At 42.5% G+C, this 25,754-nt stretch overlaps 1 protein-coding gene across 2 annotated transcripts; it reads left to right on the top strand.

Annotated features, from left to right (window-relative positions):
• The first annotated feature begins 5,213 nt into the window (after positions 1-5,213).
• tbx5a (T-box transcription factor 5a) lies at positions 5,214-24,526 on the top strand. 2 transcript variants are annotated; one of them, XM_056290953.1, is made up of 8 exons: positions 5,214-5,357; positions 5,884-5,978; positions 8,150-8,269; positions 9,619-9,766; positions 17,184-17,336; positions 21,077-21,168; positions 22,799-23,031; positions 23,871-24,526. In XM_056290953.1, the coding sequence occupies exons 1-8, from the start codon at positions 5,214-5,216 to the stop codon at positions 24,461-24,463; spliced, it is 1,578 nt and encodes a 525-aa protein (XP_056146928.1). In that variant the 3' UTR covers positions 24,464-24,526. The 2 variants fall into 2 exon arrangements, with proteins under 2 accessions (XP_056146928.1, XP_056146927.1); XM_056290952.1 differs by having other exon boundaries at positions 5,214-5,372.
• Positions 24,527-25,754: the final 1,228 nt, after the last annotated feature.

Below are 25,754 nucleotides of genomic sequence, written 5' to 3'. Positions count from 1 at the left end.
TTTAAATGTCGTGTAATTAGCTCTTCGTTTCTGTTGGATTGGGATCCAAAGTGGCCTCAGACGCGCGCGCGCACATGCGCACGCGCACACACACACACACACAATACCGTTCCTTTTTTTATCTATTGAGGTGTCGAATCTAATTAGGCTATTTTTGGTCTCATTTCTTAAAACGCGCTCCCGGAGACTTCGGCCGGTCCCAAAGTCACTTCCCGCCCGTCATCGCCGCGTGCACGCGAGACGCTTATTAGCGCTAAACGCTGTTTGTAATCGGTCCTTAAAAGAGCGCTATTAACCATCACGTCTCGGCGTTTAACGGCGTTCGCGTTTAAGAAACTGGCCATCCGCAATGCTTTATTTGTCTGAGCTGTTTTCCACCAGCTGCCTTTCAACAAAAAACAACACAAAAAACCCCCCAAAAAAAACAACAAAAAAATCCCCGCTTTCTTCGTGAAAGACGTAAAGAGAAAAGATGGCGTCTAATCTGAGAGATTACCCTGAAATTAAATCACGCTGCCTCCGCTCACAGCCCGCGCGGGCCGAGCGGAGCCACGCTTTCAAGTTCGGCACGTGCTCTATAAATGTATAAAAACGGAACAATTCAGACGAACTGTTTTTAGTGGTGGCGGCATGGCTCAGGAGGTAGAGCGGGTCGTCTGGTAACCGGAAGGGCGCTGGTTCGATTCCAGAGAGCGTGTCGAAGTGTCCTTGAGCAAGACCCTGAACCCCTAGCTGCTCCTGATGAGCAGGTTGGTGCCTTGCATGGCAGCCTCCGCCATCAGTGTGTGTGTGTGTGTGTGTGTGTGTGTGTGTGTGTGTGTGTGTGCGTGTGTGTGCGTGTGTGCGTGTGTGTGTGTGTGTGTGTGTGTGTGTGTGTGTGTGTGTGAATGTGAGGCATACATACTGAAGCACTTTGAGTGGTCAGTAGACTAGAAAAGCACTGCATAAATGCAGTCCATTTACGCTGTATTTTGGTGTCTCTGGGAAAAACCTCGATTAAACTTTACAAACAATATAACTGCAAAGTCCGTGTTAAAGATAGTCTCTGTAAAGATCGGATTGATAATGCACGTGCCTGTCATATCCCCGCTTGCACTTTTGCAGAATCGGGGTCTTTTTAATTGGCCCGGGCAACGTTGATTTAACGAGGATTTTCTCGTACGTGCCAATTTATTTCTTTATTATAAACGGATTTTCATGCGTAATGCTTGGCAGTTTATTTCATTCACATGCTAGATGTGAGTAAACTATGGGTATATCGTGGACAAGTGTGTCCCCCTTATGTCATTTACAACAACGGTTTAGCCAAAAAGTCGTCTTGCGTCAGCCCGTTTGGCATATCCCTTTCAGCCATATTGCACTTAAAAGGCACTACCGAGGTTAAAAATAAAATGTTTATCTCAATGCAGTGTTGGACATGCCTCCAAAAGCGCCTTTCTTCCTCATTTACCTGCCCTAAATTGCCCTCCAAAGACTACATTACTTTTGCTGATCAGATGCTGGGGACAGAGCTGCCATTGGGAACTTGCAGCAGCAGCGCGGCGCTGGAGGCAACACCGACGGAAGGTCTCGAGGAAAAACGGTGCCACTCAGAAAAGTCCAATTATTACGTCATAACTCTGATGGATATGCAGGTAGCGATCAATGCAAATGAGCACCGCATCGTTCAATTTTATCGATATAAAATTCTATTGTCATGATTAAATATATAAATATTCTGAAGTTATTTCTCAGTATAAAGTGTGTGTGTATGTGTATGTGTGTATGTGCGTGTGCGTGTGCGTGTGTGCGTGTAAACGATCCCATCACAGTAAATTGTGTAAAACAGCACAAATTTCGTCAATTGTGAATCGTGCTGTTTGATAAATGGGACAGATTCCGTGACACGCTGAGGTGAGTCTACACTTCAGCAGAAAGAGCAGAGTTAGTTGCGCGGCCCATTTAGCCGTGGATCGAAAGTTCGAGAGTTTCGTTGTGACGTGGATATCCTCCATGAACAACACACGCTTCTCTACAAACCATTTGATTGCACACAATTAAAACAAACGTTGCCACTCAGAAGGCAGAAGATATTCAAGCGTGCGTTTTTGATTGACAAAGGCTAAGAAATGTAGTCATTTAATGGTCTTTAAACCTACGTTGAACTGAACGTTTAACGCATTTTGTAGAAATGTGCGTGCGTTGTTTGGTTGCGGCGAGACTGAACACTAACAGGATTGGACAATATGCGCAATGTTTATGTGTAGTCACCGGTTCTGTACCCGCTCATGTCTTCTATGGTGCAGTCCTGCAAGTGTACTCACTAGTGAGCACTGTAATTGACAGAGACGATGGTTAAAGCGTCTGTTATCTGCCTGGGAAGTGTAAATATTAGCAGCTTGAAGGACCCGGGCCCGTCTCTGGAGCCCCCACCACGCACCACCAAATATCACTTGTACGTGCGTTTCGGTTCCCCCGTCGCACGCGCCCATGCGGTCCCTCTAGACTTATCAGATAATTGATCCACGAGGAAGTCCACTCCGAAACAGAAGCGGTCCTCGTGGACAGCGCCTGCGTAATGGGACGACGGCCCAAAATGCGAGATGAGCAGATGGAAGTCAGCGTTGCGTTGGGTTTAGGATGCTAGGCTGCGAGAGTGAGGTCAGCAAACTGAGCCCGTGTGGTGAGCAGACTATAAAAGCGGTCCCAAGCTAAATATACCGCCCGATGAGAACTTCACGCATATTTTGCTGTGACAACGGATGTGTCTCCATCCCCAGTTCAATGGCGAGATGAGTGCGTGGTAATACCGGCCAAACAGACTTGAACCATCCTTTCAATAGACCATAATTGTGTTTATATTTGATATTTTCATAGAAATATTGGGAATGTGTGAAATTGCTTTTCATTAAGGTGTGCTTACTAAAGGCTATGACATCTTTTTTTGTTTGTTTACCTTTCCGTGACCCCCCCCCCCTCGTTTACCGCATCCTCTGCATTATTCTGAACTAGAAAGGGCAAAACGTGCGTCCTCTCCGCGGAGATCTGGGGTATACTTTTTTCCTTCACTAAAATAAACACTGTCCCTTTTAATCCCTCAAAGGCAATCACGGTGAAAAGACTGCAAATCAACGGACATACCTGAAAACCCTCAACGTTAAGCCAATTGGTCTCGTAATTAATCTTAAATCAAACCACCCTGAAGGAAGTACTGCAACGGCGCGAGCGGTCATTGCGACTCCTTCGGCCAAATCTTCCCAAAGTCATAACTTCTGAAAACGTTGCCTCCAAAAAACCTGTGAACTACCATCTAAAAACTCGCTACGTTTGGGTATTCAAACCTTAAAGTCGAGAGGGTGGGAAAATGAGGAGGAGAAAAAGAGGAATATCATGGTTTTCTATGACATGGCAAACACCAGCATTAGAAGACATCCCATGTGCAAGACAAACAAGTCTTGAGGTTTTGGAGTGTATACGGGGGGGAGGGGGGGAGGCCGAGGGACGGGGTGGGGACCTGGAAGAATTAATTATTTGGGGTAGACCAATGTAAGTCATGCACAGGCTGCCCCCAAACTACGTTGCAGCTCGCGGAGTCAGAGCTTCCGCTTCGTCGCAGCGCGCACTGTTGGCTCATTGATGCATATAGTAGAGAGAGAGAGAGAGAGAGAGAGAGAGAGAGAGAGAGAGAGAGAGAGAGAGAGAGAGAGAGAGAGAGAGAGAGAGAGAGAGAGAGAGAGAGAGAGAGAGAGAGAGAGAGAGAGAGAGAGAGAGAGAGAGAGAGAGAGAGAGAAAGGGGAAGAAGGAGGTGACGGACCTGCTCCTCTGGGACCCAGCTATACTGCTATATGCTATAAGCAGTGTAGACATAGAAAAAGGGACCTCTACTGTAAAATGGTCAATAAGACAACAACGCGTGTCTCTAGCTGTCATAGCGGTGCGGGAATCTCACGTCTTTCGGTGGCGTCCTCGCCTTGCCGCTGGGCCGTACCAGACCCGGACTTGCTCTGAAGCGAAAAGCATAGGCTATCCATGGAGATACGGGGCAGCTTCCCCCGCCGCTGCGTCTGGATTACTCGGGCTTGGGACAAAACATGTGTTTTGACGTTTTGAAGAAGACCCGGTTGCTCCGCTGAACCAGTTGACCCACTGTGTAGCGTGACGTGTTTCAGAAAGGTAAGCTGTCTCGGGCGTGTAGGGTGCACAGCCGGCGCAGGGACCGCGTCTGGTGCCGGTAGGCAGGGGGGGGACTACACCGCTGCCTGCCGGCTGATCTTCAGCCCTACGAGTTGGGGTGCTGCTAGGCTGTACGGACTAGTGGCCGTACCCCTATACAAGTTGACATGTTTCAGGGGGTTTCGGGCTTTGACTCGCTTGTTGTTTTTTTCTTCCGCCCTTTCGTTTAACAAAGGCTCCTAATTGGTGTCTCCATGTTGTGATAGTGAAGACTGTCCCATAAGCCCCGTCGTGCTTTTGTATTTGTCATTATGAGCAGGCACTGGATTTTACAAACAGAAATGGCCTATATAGCACAAATGTACAGACCCCCCCCCCAGCAGTAGGCCTACATTAAAGTAACACAATTGGAAACTTATTGGTTATTGGCTTTTCATGTGCCACTTGCTTTAATGCTCATTTTGTTAGTTATTTTGATCATGTTTACGCGTTGGCATCCTAACATGCCCCCCAAACTTCACAACTTTTTGGGGTTTTTGTTTTTGTTTGCAAAGTTAAAGCTCGTGCAGCAGACGGTGACGAGTGCTGTCATTCTTCAGTACGTTTCTAGACGGCCTTGCAAAATAACATACCGTGGTTCCTTGACCTCTCTATAATTGCTGTTGCAGGTAATATGCTATAGACTATACATGTTATGATGCAAATGCAAATTAAGGACATTTGCAAAAATAAATTAGCGTCATCCATGCACACTTGTAATCACCATGTGAGGCTAACTTCTTGTACTTGAAAAGTGTGTGTGTGTGTGTGTGTGTGTGTGTGTATATATATACACACACACACACACACACACACATATATATATATATATATATATATATATATATATATATATATATATATATATATATATATGTGTGTATATAATTATAGTCGCTGTAAATAATGAAGTGTTAGTCGCTGTAAGTAATACTGAAGTCCTAGTGTCGTACTGACATTGGGAAACCTCTCTGTTTGGACCTGATAGTGCGGGACATAGCACCCAGAGCTCCATTCATATCATGGCGGACCAAGAGGAAACCTTCAGCCTGCAAAACTCCCCCGGTGGCTCGGATTCGAGGGAGTTGCATAGCGAAACTAAATCAGAGAAACAGACCGGAGCATCGAGTAAATCCCCATCGTCCCAGACAACTTACATTCAACAGGTTAGCATCACCTCCGCCTCTCATATAGGCCCCTTAGTGCGCAAAGTCACTTACGCGTCTGGCGTTGCAGCCTCTCGGTGTCACGAGGCCTCCGTGCTGAATTTGCATGTGTGGATGTGAATTTAGCCATTAAAAAATACGTCAACAGGGTACTTACTCAATGTAAGCGAGTCTATATTCGGCATCAAAAATAGCTAAGAGTCAGTTTCTTATAATAATTGAAGGCATTTTCTGACCCGAGTTGAGCTAAACTGAGGAAAAGTCCAACAGATAGCATGACATATAGGATGCCATCGGTGGGCTGCATCGGAGCTGACGCTTTTAAACCAGCTCACCCGGAGTAAAGGCATCGTGCATGCGTGCGTTATGAATAATCAATAGCAACTCATAAAATATGTACAATCTCCAGATCTATAGCATTCCCGCAAGAAGGCCACGCAGGCGTAGTGTCATTCCTGTGCACAATTCCACTGCCTTGGGAAAGCCGGACTCGCTTCATTTGGCTCTGTGGTGTTTTATTTTGAAGGGCATGGAAGGGATAAAAGTCTATCTGCACGAGAGGGAACTCTGGATGAAGTTTCACGAGGTCGGGACGGAGATGATCATTACCAAAGCGGGAAGGTAAGAGGAGGGCGGCCGGTGTTGCACCGCCGCTGCAAAGCAGCCAGCACGCCTATTCTCACGACTCGCAGACACATCTCAGACAGACAGCTCACACACACACACACACACACACACACACACACACACACACACACACACACACACACACACACACACACACACACGTCCCACAACCTGTTTGCTGGCTAACCGCTGTTTAGCCTTTGTAATCGATCGGTTTATTTATCGACCCAGAATTTGGTATTTGTGTCTCGGCCCAACGTGGACGCATTGACATGTGGCAATGCGTCGCGAGAGAAGAGGAGTTGAGCTTGCATGCATGAAGATGCTGTTTGCGTCAAAAGCACCTCCGAGCAACATGAATGCATATACATTTTAGGCCGAGTCGCCCCAGTGGGAAATAAAACGTTGTGGACTTTTCCATAGCCGACCTCTCAAGGCTGCGGGGAACACATGGGCGCGAATAACGTTTGTTTTTACACATGCGATGGCGATCAGGCTGCAGTGTGTTCAGCTGCACCGCTGCAGCGTGTATCTCGGTCATTATTTCCTCTACAATGAGCGAAATGAAATCACTCTCGGTTGTCAGCACAGTTTCAATCCCAGTCCCAACTTGTTTTTTAGCCGGCTACCAGAAATTGAATTGATATGACTCAATGAAATTGAAGGGGGGGGGGGGGAATAAATGATGGAACAGTGAACAAGTTAAGGCGGGGAACTGTGTGTTGGTACTCTTTCTCGATGTGTGTTTGCGTGCGTAAATTAATTTGCGTTCAGCAATTAACAAACTACACTGTCAGCTTCAGACGTGTCCGCTATCGGTCTATATGACATATTTGGACAAAACAGACTTCAGCTCATCGTGGTTTGGAATGTGCCCGGCGATGGTTGGCCTCTGCTCGCGCCAGCATGTGCGGTGGCTCCGGTGTGCATCCTCTTATTAGTCGCGGACGCGTTTCGGCAACCCTCCGGTGCGCACCGAGGGTCGCCGTCCTGTCCGGTCCTGTCCTTGCGAGGGTCGCTGTCCTTGCGTTTGTTTTTGTTGTCCCCTCGCTGCTGCTTGAATGAAGCCTTTACGCCATTTCCCCCCAAGTTGTTTAATTCGGTTTTCATCAGTCCAAACTCACGTTGCCATGCAGTCGTCATGCAAAGCCGTGCTCGTGATGAGTGCTTAGCGTTGGTCCGACATGTTGGGATATTGTGACCGCCAGTGTGGAAGCCCATGCCGGGGAGCTGCCGCGGGAATTACCATCTATCAATAAGGTGCTGCGTAGAACTGATACCTCATAAAGAAACTATAAATGACACCTATTTAAAAAGCCGACTCGCATAGCCCGTGCAGTACAGCAGTTGTGTGACACAAAGCCCCCCCACCCCCCCACCCAGTGTCCTCAGTTAAATATTGTCCCTTAAATAACTATTTATTTAAATGGTAGAGCGATGTTCACTTGTTTATCTCACGCCAGTTGGAGTAGAATTAACAATGGGGGCGGGGGGTCAACTTTAGTTTAGTGTAGTGTAGTGTAGTGTAGTGTAGTGTAGTGTAGTGTAGTGTAGTGTAGTGTAGTGTAGTGTAGTGTAGTTTAGTGTAGTGTAGTTTAGTTTAGTTTAGTTTAGTTTACCGTAGTTTAGTTTAGTTTAGTTTAGTTTACCGTAGTTTAGTTTAGTTTAGCGTAGTTTAGTTTAGCATAGTCTAATTTAGTTTAGTTTACCGTAGTTTAGTTTAGTTTAGCGTAGTTTAGTTTAATTTAATTTAGCGTAGTTTAATTTAATTTAGCGTAGTTTAGTTTAGTTTAGTGTAGTTTAGTGTAGTTTATTTTAGTGTAGTGTAGTGTACTTTAGTTTAGTTTGTATATTGGTTGTGAAAGCACGTGGATCAGGACAGGACAACAGGACTCCTGCAAAACTGATTTTTGGGCGATGGCTGTGCAGGCCGTAGTGACGGAAAAGCTCCCAGTTTGAACCCAGTTTGGCAGCAGTGGGTTGGGGATACTGTTGAATTCAAACATCCATTCCCTTCCTCCTCCTCCTCCTCCTCCTCCGGAGAGAAAAAAATAACTAACACTGTGTTGACTCTGTATATAACGACCTGTGTTTCGGTTTTCCCTAGCTGGCATAAAAGCTAAACCTAATTTCTTTCTTTCTTTCTTTCTTTTTTCCTTCCTCAGGCGAATGTTCCCCAGCTTCAAAGTGAAGGTCACTGGGCTGAACCCCAAAACTAAATACATACTCTTGATGGATGTTGTGCCTGCCGACGACCATCGTTACAAATTTGCCGATAATAAATGGTATGTCTATGTGAAACTGTCTCTGAGATGTCGCTAAAGTGGACGCTTTACGCACAGTCTGCGTCTGCTGCGTAGCACGAACGCACAGACCGTCGTAGGGCTCTATGTACCGGATGCAGCACATCTCCCAGCGGCGGAGGACCCCGCGTGCCCCGCGGTGCAGCGGTCGGGCTGCGCCGACGGTACTCCGCCTAGGCCTATTTACCACGGAGGGATTATGAGCTGCGTGTTTCAAAACGGATGTCAAGAAAGTTTAATTAGCAAAGAGATGATTTATTTATCTATTTATTTATTTATGTAGCTGGGGTGGATTTTTCTCCCCCCCCCCTCATCTTGGTAGTGATATGTGGGGTTTTGAACACCCTGCAGATGCGGTAGAACAAGGCTCTCTTTCACAGCAGCGGAGCATAAATAGCGTGCGCCTGTTTGCTAAGTGTCATGTCTGTCTCTCAAACTTTGTTCAAGACTGCCCCGTTTGGGTCAGTGCCTCTCAATGAGGGGAAACTTTAAAAGGATAATCACATGCCAATACCAACGATAATGACCTGCCCAAGCCATGCTCTGGAACTAATCCCTCTCTTGATCTATCACTGTTACAAAACAATGTCCAATCTAGCTAGCTAATACTGACAAATGACTATCCACAGCCGATATAAATATATACATATATATACACACATATATATCAAAGAAGTACAAGTTTAATCAAACGTAACTAATTTGTGGACCTATTTTTAAATAACGAGTAATAAAGGCTTTGCACATTTCATCTATGTACATAATTCACCGCAATTCTTAAATGAAACTATCACACATAATTTAGCACCACGCTTAAAACAGTTGGAAACAACAGTCAAGTCACGCCAGTTTTATTCGTAGCTCAGTATCACAAATTACAAACTTGCCTCAAGGGGCTATAACATCCGGTCCCCAGATCCTCGCATCGGGTAAGGAACAACCCCCTAAAAAAAAAACCTTTTTAATTTTACTGTTTTACGTATCGTGCTGTCATTCCTTTTGATAGGACCCCATCTCGCCACTTATGTGTAATTTACAAATACGACGGAAGTATGAATCAGTCTGAGAGCACGTTTAAACCCTACCACATCGTGCGTTAACTGTACAGACCCCCCCCCCCTAGCTAAAAAAAAACAACAAAAAAAACAAAAAAACAGAAAAGGTTGTTGGTGGCAATGCTTTATAATACAGCGTGCAACAAGTCCAACCCCATCCCGACGGGCCCTGACTCACATGGAGGCCTCGCTGAGTCACCAGGTGCTGAATACGACACTGTGAGGAGGAGATGTGCGTCCCGGTTCCTAACCGTGCTGTGCTGTGTTGTGAACCAGGTCGGTGACGGGGAAAGCCGAGCCCGCCATGCCGGGCCGGCTCTACGTTCACCCGGACTCTCCCGCCACCGGGGCGCACTGGATGAGGCAGCTCGTGTCCTTTCAGAAGCTGAAACTGACCAACAACCACCTGGACCCGTTTGGACACGTAAGTTCGCTTTTGGCCTATTATCGGCTATCATTTGTTTGTTTGTTTGTTTGTTTGTTTGTTTGTTTGTTTGTTTGTTTGTTTACTTTATGTCTCTCTGGTAAAGCTCTACCTTAGAGTCAACAAGTAATTGTTTGTTTTCTTCGGGCTGTTATATAGTATCTGCTTCATATCAGTGAGGTATAGAAGTCGTGCAGATATGAGAACATAATGTGCAGGAACGAATACCTGAAATAGGGCACCGCACTTCCAACGTGGATGAGGGCAACGGATTTGGTAGCTGGGGCGACTGCTTCCATGACAACTAGAAATGCTTTCGAACGTTTTGCGAGACACAATGTAACTCTTTGTTCTCGATGTTAAACTGTGATGGCGATAAAGTCATTGTTTGCCCCAAACTCTTTTCACCGAAATATTACAGGTATACTGGGAGTGTAGGCTGGGGGGGGGGGCACCTAAGCAATAGACCAATTATTCACAATTTTGATAATCTAAACATTGCATATCTAAATTGCCTCAAATAGTTTAGGTTTTCATTAAATCACTTCTTCTGAAATTATCATTTCTCCATAATAATGGGAAGTTTAAAGGCTAATTTTTTTTCCAAAAGTAAATTATTCTTTGAAAATCTTGCTTCATAGCTTGTCCCCTAATAGTGAAAATAAGTTATATTCATGAACTTATCGGCACAAATCTGTCCTCATTCTTAATCCCCAAAAAACAACAACAAACAAACAAACAAACAAAACACACACACACACATACACACACACACACACACACACACACACACACACACACACACACACACACACACACACACACACACATCCTACAACATCCATTCTAAAGCTAGCTGCTCTCTTAACCAACTGACGAAGTCACTTCAAATGCACCCATTCAGTACGGGATGGAATTGGTTGATGTATAAATGTTAAAACATACACAGTTGCAGAAACGTATTTTGCATGTGCAGTCTCTTGCTATCTTGGCGTTTCATGCTCAGATTTCAACTTTAGGCTTTACTTGGAAAACCGTTTCCCTCTCAGAAACTACTCCAGTTTCCCGAGGTCGATGCAGTGCTCTCTAAAGGAGACTTTAAGGTGTAAGGGGAAACTTGTGTCACACAAAACATGTGCTCATCCTCACAGATTGCTTTTGTGTCTGTTTCTGGTGTTCAAGAACAAAATATATTGTTCACTTCTTCATTTGAAGAGAGTCTTCATCTCTCCAGTTGTGTTATCCAGTGACTGCATACGATCCCATAGTAAATTAAAACGAGAGCTATAATGGAAACTGCCCCTCCCCCGTTTCCATATTCACAGATAAGAAGGCCTGAGGATTTATTGTTTCGTTTTTTCGTTAAATTTCAAAAACTGACTCCAATGTCCCATATACCATCCTATTTTTTGGCTGTTCTTGTGGAACTATGAACAGCCAACATGAAATCAAAGCAATTTGAGTTAAAGTTACCTAACTGGATTCGTTGGCTAGCAAGGACGGACAGAATACAACTTTTCTTTTTTTTTCAAACAGAAAACATTGAAACACTTGATTCAAGCAATAATGAGAAATCGAAATAAACAAGAATATTCCCATTGGGTCGTAAGTTCTTGCCCTTGAGGAAGTTTTGTCCAGCTTTTGACATTTTTTTGTTAAGTTTTTTTTTCCCCTTATGATATGCTGCCCAGATCAACTGATATATATATATATATATATATATATATATATATATATATATATATATATATATATAGTACGTTTATATTTAGACAACCTATATAGAAAACATAAATTTAGAGTTTAATTGCTGTTTCATCTATAATTACGCCCCCACTGTTATTTGCAAGGCCGTGTGACATGCTGGGCTCTTGTCTTCTGTAAATATATTTTCCACTTTTTCATTCTATGTCCACCCTTCTGCCCAGTGTGTAAGTTACACACCTCCTAGCAGCCAGGTGAAGTGGAAAGGAGCAATTTGACAGCTTTAGCCAAAAAAGGGAAAGCGGGGACATTTCACCACCAGTCATACCTCCTTATGTGTGCACACCAGTGGAGGGATTGTGTGGTACCCATTTCCCAACTTTTACTGCCCATTATTCCTACCTTCTGACCTGGCATAGTTGTTTTTGATTCTTGCCTTACCCAAAACAGCAAGCATGAACATTGCTTAATTCATCGGTGTGCTCGTGCGCTACACATGGTCATTGTGGCAGGAAGTTTTCATAAGTTTTAAGGTGATGGTGACATTAATGGCTAATTAGATCTCATGCTGTAGACCTTAATCATCACATTATTTACAAATAGCCTTAGTCATGCAGCGCAACCAAGCAATTATGCCACTGGCGAACATTAGAAGATATCATTAGTAAATGTGTCTTTATAAAGAATGAAATCACACACAAGTAAATTCATAAAAGTGAAGTAAGGTCATGATAGATGTTAAATTTGCATGTAATTGAAATTGTATAGTTACAAATAGGGCTAAACTAATAATCACATTGAGTGATTGTAGATATAGAGTTAATAGGTGGCCACTGGTCTCTGTCTAGATTGTGCATAGGTGAGCAGCTCTTGACCAGTGATGGTGACCAAAACACACACACACACACACACACACACACACACACACACACACACACACACACACACACACACACACACACACACACACACACACACACACACACACACACACACACGTGCACACAAAAGTCACTATCTATTCCAGGTCATATGGCACCTATAGTGATTGTCGCTTTGCAGAAACCCAGCTGGTATAATGAAATCGGAGCTCAGTTGGAATGTGAGCGGTGTTGTAAATTTTGGACTAGAATGCAATTTTGATTGGTTGCAGTGGTTCCTGGCTTGCCCTTTTTTCGTGCTGGGAGAAAGCACCATGGGATTCATAAATGAACTATTGGTGGCTGGCCAGAAATATATTCCATCAGCTTGTTGGTCCAGCTGGTTGAAATAACTCTGAGATGATTTATAATTACTAGCACTCAGACATGAGACTGAAACATATTGGTGATGTAGGCCGCACCAATTTAGACCTGATGCAGTGGGTTTTCCTCTAGAAAAAGTCTGGCCAATTAGACACACATCAGGAGACAGAAGAGGTCCTCCCTCCTTCGCTCAGGACTGTTGTGAAGGAGCCTGCAGGAATACACCAGCTAAACCCCATACAAATCATTTGTTTATGCACAGTTAATGTAGGATGTATATTTTATTTTTCCAGATCAATGTTCGCAGTAAAACTGATGATAGATTGACATATAGTTAAAATTTAATTTCTGAGGTGTGGGGTTAGATGCATTTGCACGTTTTTTTGGACCTTGCAAAAACACAAGTCAGTAATTTTCCAGACATTGCGTTGCCACCGGTCGGAGTTTTAATCCTCCCTGTTGCTGTGTCCACGAGTTCCTAACCCCACGCACACGTCTGTTTGTATTCGTCTCAGATTTCGTACTAAACTGCAGCTTTTGCTTTGATCTTTCTCCCAAATCTCAAAATATTTCCCCCTGTGTTATTCATCTCCATCGTCAGCTTGCTCCTGCGCTCGTCCCCCTGGCTTCCCACACATGTTCTGGCGAGGAGGGTGGAGTGTGAAGATTCCACTGTTTACACGTGAATGGCAGTGTGAGATGAGCAATAGATGATAGTGTACAAAGTCTTTTAATCCCAAGGCTCGGGAAAACCCTCTGATGTGGGGGGAGACTTGAAAACAAAGGGCAGCTGTTCGAGGCCCGGGGTGATCCCTCACTATCATTTAATACTATCATCCAGATGCAGGGGTGAGAGAGATACAGGGAGTCACACGGGGCAGCGACTGGACAAGGGAGACGATGCGTGTGCTGGTGTCCCAGTAGGTGGTCTGAACAGCCCCCTCCCAGTGGACATCAAAAAGCAATTTTTTTTGGAGGGGGGGTTGTGAAATTTTTCAGGATAAAAATCCATGTGGATACTTCCATGCAGTTGATGATGTGGAAGATATGTTAAACTCATGCTAAAACCCACCTGATATGGTGCATTACTTGCTGTTTATGTACTTGTACTTGCATTGACGCTGTTGTTTTCGATATTGCTCTTTAGCCCTTGTGTTGTGCACGCATTCTGTACACTGCCCTTGTCTTAAGGGTCATTCACGAAACATCTAGTTAAAGCAACTTAATTTAATTTTAAAACCCAAATCTATTTTTCACGAGAAACAACCTGTCGTTCATCACAAACTTTGTGACTATGTGGGTTTTCCCTCCTCACAGTGCGGAAAGACTGCATTTAATCAGTGGACACCGCTCGCTTTTATTACAACACACCTGTCATACTTGCTTTCTTTACTAGAGTAGAGGTTTAGGTAACACTTTATAATTACACAAATGAAGCATTGGTTAAGTATTAGTAACTACTGAATTCATCATTTTAAAGCAAGACATGCACCAATGGTTAGTGTGTTAATATATGTTTCATAAATACTTATTAATACTGCAATTCATGATTAATTCATGCAAAAATGTACATCTAAATAGTTTGTTAATCGTGTACTTACAATTTTTAAAGGATCTCATGATCCTGTAGACTTTTGTGAGTCTCAAGGTACTGCTGGCCTTTCAGTCTCATGTGTAAACACTTTGTCAGGCATATATAGTCCTCACTTTAGATGAGGTCATACAAAATACTTAACTAACAGCTAGTAACTACCTGAATTAATCATAAATTGCAGTATTAATAAGTATTTCTAAAACACCTATTAACACACTAACCACTGGTGCATGTCTTGCTTTAAAAATGCTTTACAAATGATGAATTCAGTAGTTACTAATACTTAACTAATGCTTCATTTGTGTAGTTCTAAAGTGTTACCGAGGTTTATTATTATTATTATTTTAATTATTGCATAAGGTACTGCATAGGTGCAAAAATTAACTTTTCAGCAAGAGATAGCACTTGTATAGCCTAAGAAAGTAGCAGAAATGTGCAGAAAGTAGTTTTGTCTTAGGGTCAGACATGACCCCATGACAATCTTAGTACTCTAGTGGTCTGCAGCTTTCATGAAAATATGAACAAAAACAGTATTTCACGTTTTCTAATGTTGGGGTCATTCTAGGAAAAGTCATCACACTTCGGGTTGAAAAAAGATCATTTAGAGTTTTTTTTGTTTTTCCTCTGCTGTTAAACACTGTTATGCATCCTTTTTTGACCCATAGATAACACAAGGGCTAGCTTAAATGCCACTCTCTCAATTGTAAAGAGGCTATGAATGGTTGCACAAGGGTAATGCTTGGTGTAACCTAGTTTTTCATAGCACTTGTGCTCACGAAGTTTTTAAACGGTCCCTCATAAAAAAGTTAAAGCCTCACTCTGGGACCCAGATAGTGACAGCAGTGAAAGTAGCTCTGGCACAAAGAAGCAGAGGATTGTCCCGTTCCTCCACCAGACGGACTTGTCAGTATGAGAAAACACATTATTTGGCAGGTAAATATACTATTGGGGTTCGTTTTGAAGCTGTAAAAGAGTAGCTTATGTGTAAATAACTGACATGTAAACAACCATATGAATATATATGCAACGTTTGAGTGATGTTGGAAAAAGCATAGGGGTCTATTCATTCCTCCTGGAAATGTATTCTCACCTGGGGCCCAGGGTTCATAAAATGCTCTTTTGTCATCAGGGCCTGCAACCTTATTTCAGGTCTTGTTCCAGTTGATGATTCATTAATACATGTAGTTTATTACCTCCATTGTTACTTCCATTAAGCCATTTTGCATCCAAAAGGTGTGTTTGAGTCTGTTGAAAGGTTTTATACTCATGTCTGACCCCCCCCCCCATACAAAACCCTGTTGTGTCATGAAGTAAAATCAAGTTCAGTGGGAGATGCATGGTGAAGAAAAGAGTTGGGCTCATGCTTACATGTGGTGGTGCCCTCACAGGTAGCACAAGGGCCAAGACAGTCTGCTGCCTCTTCTGCAGAGAAGACTTGCAGTGAGCGCATGTACAAAACACAAAGCGCAAAAGGAAACAGAATGAACAGATGCTAATAGGACATGGAGGGTTACTTGTGAAAGAAGAAAAGGGCTCTTTTTTATTATTTATAAATGTGAGGAGATTTAATGAATATTTTAAAAAAATGTTGAAGGTTGATGATCATGTTTCCCCAGTCCGTCATAACAATTACGTTTGAGAGCTGGAGATAAGAGGGCTTCCTGAGAGAAGTTCAGGGCCCAAGTTCAGCTGGGTCGACTGCGTCTTCATGTCGCCAAGCTAGCCACCGGTTGTACTCATCACTTAGCACAAACCAGGTTAGTCAGGTCAGAGAGCAACGGAACGGGACATAGGTTTGTATTCCTGTCATAGCTTTTTCTGTCCCGGAGTATTTATACTGTGATACAAAAGTTAAATATTAATGAGTTTGGGGTCACCATATTTCCATTTCCATATTTATACTTCTAATTAGGGCAGGTTGTGCAATTTGTGTGAATAGCTGATTAGATTTACCTGATACGATATTACTACTGTTACTACTGCTGATACTATGACTCTACCACAAGTACCACTACTACTGTGGCTAATGATAATGCTAGAACACTACTACTACAACTACTACTACTACTAATAATTATAATTATTATTATTATTATTATTATAACGGTTTAATCATAGATCTCATGTGAAAGAGGAATGTGCAAAGACTGAAAATGGGGAGAAAAAACTGACATTTGTACTTTTGAGTTTTCTCAATGAAAAAGCGATTGCTGTCAACGTTTCCATTGGAAAAGGTCTGAGGCATCATTACATTGCTGATTGGTCCCTGAAACTTTCTGAGCAACTCTACCAACGCAAATGAAAATCACATGCAGATTATAATTATGCTCTTGCAGTTCAGTTTAACTTTTTTTTTGCATTTTATTGTGCACAGCTATTGTTATTTATAATGACTGGTAGTGAAAGTGTTGTATTTAAGTCTTAAATTCAAAGGTTATGACTCTTAATAAGGAGAAAATGGTTAGCATACCTACCCTGTCTTTGCAAAGCGGGGTTCTCATATGTAATTACCCACAACTGCATCCACAACGCTGGCACTTGGCGATACATGGATAAGCATAATTGTAATTGCCATTATGAAAGGATTGCTCCTGCACTGATTTAAAAGACAAAATTAAAATACAAAAAAAAACAATACACATTTGTGATGCATACTTCTACACATGCCATTTCAGAAGTACAATAAACTATATATACCTGGGCTGTTTGGGAAAACTTTCCACTTAGATTTTTGAGGAAATCTAAGTTTTGTATAAGCAGCCTTTAAGTAAACCTTTACAGAAAATGGCCAATTCTCTCTTGAGGTTTTTGTAAAAAAAAAAAAAGTTCCGTGAAGGATTGTGTAGTCTGATGGCACACATTTTGTTCTCTCTAGATCATCCTGAACTCGATGCATAAATACCAGCCCAGGATCCACATTGTCAAAGCAGATGAAAATAATGGATTTGGCTCCAAAAACACAGCCTTCTGCACTCACGTGTTCCCCGAGACAGCTTTCATTGCGGTTACATCCTATCAAAACCACAAGGTAAGTCCTTCATCTTGTAAATGCGAGTTCCTTTCTTTATTTTTTTAATCGTGGAACTAATGTTTAACATTAACAAGGTATTTTTAACGTGTGCGAATATACAGATACTTACTTTTGGCTGTTTTCCACTATAATGCACATTAAAAAATAAACTATAATTGCCTATTTTTTGATGGTTTAAGTGCAATAGAATTTATTTTCGTTTTTCTATTCCAGCTATGCTGTCGTGTTCCTTTTTGGGGCAAACGCGAGGATAGTTCAAATTACAGCGTTGGTTTATATATATATATATATGTGTGTGTGTGTGTGTGTGTGTGTGTGTGTGTGTGTGTGTGTGTGTGTGTGTGTGTGTGTGTGTGTGTGTGCAATAATTGACACCCATTTCCCGCGACAGCTGATTATTGAGTCCCAAACGCAAATAAGATATCTATTAAGGGCTGGGGAATTAAAATGTGGGCAGAAGATGTGCCTTGGCCGCAAGATTAGCACAGTATACCACGCCGCCATTAGCTCCAGCAGAGCGCGTGGCCGGTGTGATAACGGCAGATAGCACGTTGAGTCTCTGACAGATAAGACACACGAGAGAGTCACGAGCCAGACAAACCTGCCTATCTAAACACGTCTGCTAACCTCGTGAAACTTCTTCAGGTTTCAGTCTCGGGCTGCTCAGCTCCTGTAGATTAAACAAAGGCACGGATTTCCCCTGTCGCATAGTAGGTTCCAAAACATTATCGTCATCATCATCATCATCATCATCATCATCATCATCATCATCATAATAATGCTGTTGTTGTCGTTGGTGTTAATAATAATAATCATCATAATAATAATGTTGTTGTTGTTGTTGTTGGTGTTAATAATAATAATAATAATAATCATAATAATAATGTTGTTGGTGTTGGTGTTAATAATAATGATAATGATGATAATAATGATAATAATAATAATAATGTTGTCGTTGGTGGTGTTAATAATGATAATGATGATGATAATAATAATAATGATATAGCAAAGAATAGCTTTTTTTGCAGTTTTGTCTTCAAAATAAATAGTTTATTTGTAGACAAGTGTATGTCCAGATTTCTTTGTTGTTTAACATCTAATCCTCTTTTTTTATCGCTCTTTGGAAAAATAAAAAATTAGTCTCACATCTCTCACCAGTGGTGCTAAATTAAGAGTTTGATCAAACTTTTCTGTGCGCTTTCTTTTAACAGTTTATGACTTTTTATATCCGACAGCATTCGTTGTCAGCGACAGGTGTGAGAAAACTACAGCTCACGAAATGTTTGGTAAAATACATGTAAAGCCCTGGTGGGTGGTTATTAGAAGGAAAAAAATAAAACCAAATCTTCACTTTTTTACGTTATACGAATCAGATTTCTTCAGTTTTCACGCCCTTTAAAATGACGTCCGGTCCTCTGCCTCACATCTTCCTGTTTGCAATTAAGTCACTTTAATACAAAAAAAAACATATTTGCATTTGATGTGGGAGTTTTTGATTGCCGCTTAAAACATTGTGGGTGCATAATTAAACTTAAATGCTCTACTTTTTTTAGGATGTAAAATCTCTGTGTCAGTTGAAACACCGGGTCATGTGACTTGTTTCCCCAGACTGTGGTTTAGAGGCAGAAAAATAAGTCTGCCCTTTCACTTCCATGAACCCTGAACAGCATCGCCTTCTCAAACTCTTTGGGGACTCGAAACATTTTTAAGGAGTGTCTGCTTCACATCCGTTTCAACCAGTCGTGTTTTGGTATAGGTGGCCTATAGGTGTAGGTATAATGGGGCGGGGGGGGGTGTATGGGGGGGCGCTCAATGTGTCCGGAGCCAACCCAAATTCTCAGCGCTTCGGGGAACAGGAAGCCCAAAATGGCAGACTTTCTAATGAAACCATCAATTATTTTCAAACACGCAGGGCTGAAATCTCAACTCCAGGTTAATTATTGGAGCTTGAAGACCTCCAGTAAAACATTTTTTTTCTTCTTCTTACAGCGTTTTATTGCAGCTATTTAATCAGTCAGACGACACCAGCGCACTTTCAGGAATGTGTTCAGTTCACCTGTTGATCTGTTAGCATACGAAAACGCTTAAAATACCTTCCGTTCAAATCTGCAGTTTCAAAACTGTAATTTAGTCTGCATTTGATACACCAATAGCAGCCTGCTATCACTTGGCAATACTACGTGGATAACCAAGACAGAGAGAATAAAACAACACAGTTATGATGCACGCACTAGTCTGTATAGCGCAATGTATATATATATATATATATATATATATATATATATATATATATATACATACACACACACACATAGCACTATAGAGATATATATATATATATATATTTTATATATTGCACTATAAAGATATATAGCACTATACAGTACAATAGCCTAAAGTGTCCGGAAAGGTTTGCGAACAGGGAGAAGGAAGCCTATCAGTGTAAAAGAGTGAGCCGTCTATTGAAAATCATACGTAATTTTGCATGATTATCTCGAGTTAATCACCAATGGTTTTGCCAGGTATTCTTGAAAAGGCTCCAGGTAGACTCTAATTTGATGTATGATTTCTATCATTTCCGCAGAAGAAGAGGTGGATTACCGATTTTCCCGATATAACATTTTATTTGTTAATTTACTTTTTTGCTTTTTTTCATTGTTGTATATTTTATTTTTATGTTATTTCCCCTCCTGTCCTTGACTTACTCCACGCCTTTTTTGTTTATTTATTTATTATTTTTCAAATCGACCATCCTTCCTCCGTCTTCTTCTGCGTGTGTTCGGTTGCCCGCCTGTTTACCGGAAGAAAGGGCGCTTGACTCAGCACGGATTTAACAGGGCTTTGTGAAAGTGTCAGCCAGCGTGTAGACAAACCTATAGTCTTGTCAGAAACCTACAGGAGCTGCCAACTAATTACCTGCCAGAAACCGCTGCTCGGGAGAGGGATATCCCGGGATTTTGTTTAACCTTGTTGGGATTAGGTTGCTGTTCGGAGAAGGGGAGGGGCTCTTCTAGAACCCGCGCTGCTCTGTGCGTTGCCGCGTAATGGATACATTTGTGATCAAATATTAAAGTAAAACAAAAAAACAAAAAAATAAGCAGAAGGAATCGATTTATTTATTTATTTATTTTACCCCTTTTCTTGTTCAGTTTCACATTTTTTGTTTTGAAGCAATCTAATGCCGACAATGTATATTATTAAAATATTTGTATTCAGAATTGTTTAGCGGAAGCAACCTACCATAGTACGCCCTGTGGTTGTGATGCTAACTTGTTTGCCAGGGTATCTGACAACTGGTAAATGATTATGAATTATAAACACCATGTCACGTGAAAGCTGTACAAAACTTTATTTGAGGCTCAAATTAGTAAATCCATGCATTTTGTAAAAAAGACAAAAAAAGGCTAAATAAAGTGCAGTGGTAGTCCATAAACATGTATAGATAGATAGATAGATAGATAGATAGATAGATAGATAGATAGATAGATAGATAGATAGATAGATAGATAGATAGATAGATAGATAGATATAGGTATATATAGCTATAGATATAAATATAGATATATAGTCTCCAGTATCTCTCATTGAAAAACAAACAAACCAGATATATGATTAGCATTGGTTTTAATAAGTTTCTGGATTCTGTTACCTACGTGTAGTGAAATGTCATGGTCAGCCAGCCAAACTAACTTAAATTCGCATTGTTTCATGTAAGTCATGTGTGCTTGTTGTTGCAGATAACCCAGCTGAAGATAGAGAACAACCCGTTCGCTAAAGGCTTCCGGGGGAGTGATGACATGGAGCTACACCGAATGTCCAGAATGCAAAGGTAGCAACAGCACACCAGTTTGCAAACCACCAAGGACAAGACTTTCATTTATCCAGAGTATATTTCCTTATATATCTTATCTATAATCCAGTTCTTCCGTTGATTTGAGGTTCCTATTCATGGCAGCATTTGCCCGAACTGGGTGATGTTAAAAGGGTAGATAAATGTGACCACAATTAGACAGGGATTACTGACATCCTGATCAGAATGTCACTTAACAAGCCTCAGTGTAATCCTTCAATCATCCAAATGAAAACCAGTTATGAGTGTTATTTTCAGTGAGTGTTATTTTCAGTGATGTAAGTGTAGTTCTTGAGCCTTAGCCAGTCTTCATGTAGAAGACTTTTATGGCCGATCTGGCAGGGCCTCTGAAACATGAGTGCAACATCTCCCTTCCACACAACTCTCCCTACTTACCAGGACATTCCTACTAGATGTGTGTGTGTGTGTGTGTGTGTGTGTGTGTGTGTGTGTGTGTGTGTGTGTGTGTGTGTGTGTGTGTGTGTGTGTGTGTGTGTGTGTGTGTGTGTGTGCGTTCATGCACAAGTGTGTCCGTGTGAGCCTTTGGTTGTGCATGTGCTTGTGTGTTGAATTGGTGATACAGCTTGGTCCAGCAGCCAAGGCAGTATAAGACCGCATTGCTCTTTCTCTATTATTCAGTCCAGATGAGGGATGGAGCATGCGTCCATACTGTGTGGAAAACACATTTTCAAAGGAGAAAATCTGGTTTCGAGAATCACAACCCACCCACTCTTCCAGAGCAGCCAGCGCGGGCCTCGCGTGCATTTCGATAAAGAATTCCTAAATCATAGAAAACTGGGAAAGCAGTTTGGGGTTCTCTGCAAAGTGCTAGACTTGGGTCTCTGTTCCATGACTTTAATTTGTAGTCCAATTAACTAGACTACATGTTTCAGTGCACGTTAAACTCCTGCAATTTGTAAATGTTATAAGGTTATGTGAAATTGCGGAATTGCGTTTTAGAAACACAAAAGTTCCACCGTTGGCAGGGGGATATTTTTCCCAATTTTTCCAAATACTTGATTATGTCATTTCTTGAGATGAATCGGCGTGTGCCAGCAGTGCTGGGTTGTGCCGGAAAGGCATCTGAAATGTAGAAATTTGCACATGAATTGAGTTTGGTGAGAGTCCAAACCACACTATCATTCTTACATTGTACAACCCTGCCAAGTACAGTAATCTGTGTACGTCTGCTCTTGGTTACAATTCTGAGGGAAGAGTTTATTGCAAAACCAGGTCACTGTTTCAAATGGAATGATCCCAGGAATCAAAGAAGGACCAGAAGCAGGAAAATGATCTATTCCCAAATCCTATAGATTAATAGGGGTGAAACACAATCTGGCATTTTCAATGGAAAGGGATTTTCCGAAAGCAATGCCTCTTAGTGTTTCCTAAGTGGGTGTGACTCGTTGATGGTAAATATGTTTTGTTTTTCTTGCCGTTAAATTTGTTTTGATACTGAGTCCGTGTCTTGTTGGCAAATATTAGTACAAGCAAAAGTTGCACCATAGTGGTACATGAGTGCAATATAATGTAGGCACAGCTGCATAAAATGATTTACAAATAATGATAATTTTTGTGTGTGTGTGTGTGTGTGTGTGTGTGTGTGTAGTACCAAGGAGTACCCAGTTGTCCCTCGAAGCACAGTGCGTCAGAGAGTGGGCACCAGCCAGAGCCCATTCAGTGGGGAGATCCAAGGCATTGCCACCCCCAACGCTCTGGGCCCCCAGTACTCCCAGTGTGAGAATGGGGTCACAAGCACCTCACAGGATCTGCTGCCCCAGTCAGGCTCCTACCCACTGCCACACGAGCACAGCCAGGATTATCACTGCATCAAGAGGAAAGGTATAGGATCCTTCTGTGACACGAACTCAAAACTAGTTAAACACAACTAATCCATTTATTCAGGGAATATTTAAAATGCATAGTTGTGCGAAGCTGTGCAATGTGCTGGGGGATCAAGAAACTGTTCCCTGTGGGTGTCCGGGTAGCGTAGGTCTATTCCGTTGCCTATCAATGCCGTTTCATATCCTCATGTCACCTCCGGCTTGGCTGGGCGTCCCTACAGACACAATTGGCCGTGTCTGTGGGTGGGAAGCCCGTTGTGGGTATGTGTCCTGGTCACTCCAATAGCGCCTCCTCTGGTCCCACGCACCATGTCCCCCTGGTGAAACTCATCACTGTCAGGTGAAAAGAAATGGCTGGCGACTCCACATGTATTGGAGGAAGCATGTGGTAGTCTGCAGCCCTCCCCGGATTGACAGAGGGGGTGGAGCAGCGACCAGGACGGCTTAGAAGAGTGGGGTAATTGGCCGAATACAATTGGGGGAGAAAAAGGGGGAACCCCCCCCCAAAAAACCAAAAAAAACGTCCCCTGACTGTAAGGGCTCAGGTTTAGTCTCTATGACTATGACTGAGTCCCTGTCAAAGCAGCCTTAAGGATGACGATAAAATTTTGCCTAGTCCATCGGTAAAGTTTTGTCTGCCTTTGCAGGGTCACCTCTGTGTACACATGGATGAGTATATGTGTGTTAAGGCTCCTGAAATATGGTTCACTTAGGAGAATAATAGTCATTTGTCTTAAATGTCAATATGAATGTTATAGAAGGGAGGGGAGGGAAGGGAAGGGAAAATGCACCCTCTTATGCAGCATTACTGTTTATTTTATCCAAATCTATTTACAGTTGAGGACGACTGTCACTCTGGCGAGCACAGTTACAAGAAAGCCTATCTGGAAAGCTCATCAAGTGAGGAGGACCATTACTACCGTCCAGTGGGCTACCCTCAAAGCCTTAGCCTTGCCAGCGGGCCCTTTCGCAGTGAATCAAGCCAGCGACAAGCCTGTATGTATGCCACTGCCTCCCAGGGTGCAGAGCCTGTACCTAGTTTGGAGGACATCAGCTGCAACACCTGGGCCAGTGTCTCCCCCTATGGAAGCTGCTCTGTTACCACCATGCAGCCAATGGAGAGGCTGCCCTACCAGCACTTCTCTGCTCACTTCACCTCAGGGTCTCTGGTGTCCAGACTGGGTGGGGTGGGAGGTCACGCCTCCCCACAGCTAGGTGATGCCCACCATGCTGCCATGTACCAAGGCTCCATGACCCACCAGACTCTGGGCCGCCAATGCAGCCCTGGGGCCGGTATCCAGTCACCCACCGCTGGGCTACAGGGAAACGAATACCTGTACTCACACAGCATCCCACGTACACTGTCCCCTCACCAGTACCACGCGGTGCATAGTGTCAGTATCATGCCAGAGTGGAATGAGAATAGCTAAAAGAGCCTCCAGCTAACGTATGGAAAATGTAAAAGGAAATAGAAACAAAGGACCAAAATCAGACAGGGGTTGAAATAAACTTATATTTATATTTTCAGGATATGTTTGGCTATCCATCCTAGTGAGATTAGTGGTTAAGAGTCTAAAGTGTCAAGGGCATCGGATGTTCCTTGGCTTTTGTGTCCAGTGGGAGTCCAAACAATGGCCAATTAACACGAGCATGAGCAGGAACAAAAATGGGAGGAAAGCGTGCACAGAGACTGCTGAGTACTGAGAGTGCGCACGCTGTGGAAATGCCATGAAGAAGAGAAGGAACAAAAAGCCCCCACAAGGAACAGAACTGCTGCATTGGCTGTATCAGGACAGACCCTGTATCAAGCGTTCCTCTTGTGGGGACGCGTTCGGACATTTGATGTTTAAATGATGACGAGTATCCTTTCACCTGTTATCTTCAAAAAAATACAAAGCTCTTTTATTCTGTAGAGTTGTACATGTATGTGGTAGATTATGTCTAAAATAGTAACTTCAACTTCTTTTACGTAATAGCTTGACTTTTCTTTTTTTTGTTTTTTTTTTGTTTGTTTTTTATAGTTAACAACTTGACTTGTGGCAAACATGTAAATAACAAAATGAGGATGCAGACGGAGACATCTGGTCTGCTCTGTTGTCACTGGGAGAATTTGGAAATCCGATCAACGGCTATATTTGCATCCACGCCTAACCTTCAAACGTAATATCACAGTGAGAATGTAGTGACAATGGTTCAGATCATGGAAACGCCATGATCCAATTCTTATTTTGATAAAGTCAGAGTATCAACTTGGTCACTGAGCTATGTGGACCACAGCAAAGCTGCCCGAGTGGAGAGCAGCATGAATCATGCAGGTGACCCTGCGCACAAATTGGGAAACTTGGCCAACACACTTTGAGTCGTTATTTCTTTTTTTCTTTTAAGCAACTGATGAATTGCACAAAAGTTGTATGGAAGCAACAGCAAGATGAAGGGAAAACACAAGTAAGGGATCATCCACGACAGGGTGCGCGTTAAAGGATTTGTACCATGGTGACGTCAAGTTGCTAGGTAACCGTGGCAACATGTAGAATCGTTAGCTTAGCGGCTAACGTTCACGTCATATTCTTTTAATTCTGGGTCCAAAACATAAAAAAAAAAAAAATGAACACCTGAATGTTTTTATTTTAATTCTTCGCCAAGTGGCCTTAGTATAAGCAGGATAATCTTCTTCAAGGTGTGCATTAAAGGACTGGGCATCGTGGGTTAAAATCATGCACA

This window comes from Lampris incognitus, chromosome 12, assembly GCF_029633865.1.
Source record: "Lampris incognitus isolate fLamInc1 chromosome 12, fLamInc1.hap2, whole genome shotgun sequence".
Taxonomy (NCBI): domain Eukaryota; kingdom Metazoa; phylum Chordata; class Actinopteri; order Lampriformes; family Lampridae; genus Lampris; species Lampris incognitus.
The sequence above is the reverse complement of the archived record's forward strand: the minus strand, read 5'-3'. Positions and strand labels throughout refer to the sequence as shown.

Coding starts and splice junctions, on each gene's coding strand:
- tbx5a (XM_056290952.1), top strand. CDS start 5,214: ATGGCGGACCAAGAGGAAACCTTCAGCCTGCAAAACTCCCCCGGTGGC. Junction 5,979..8,149: donor ATCATTACCAAAGCGGGAAG/GTAAGAGGAGGG, acceptor TTCCTTCCTCAG/GCGAATGTTCCCCAGCTTCA. Junction 8,270..9,618: donor AAATTTGCCGATAATAAATG/GTATGTCTATGT, acceptor GTTGTGAACCAG/GTCGGTGACGGGGAAAGCCG.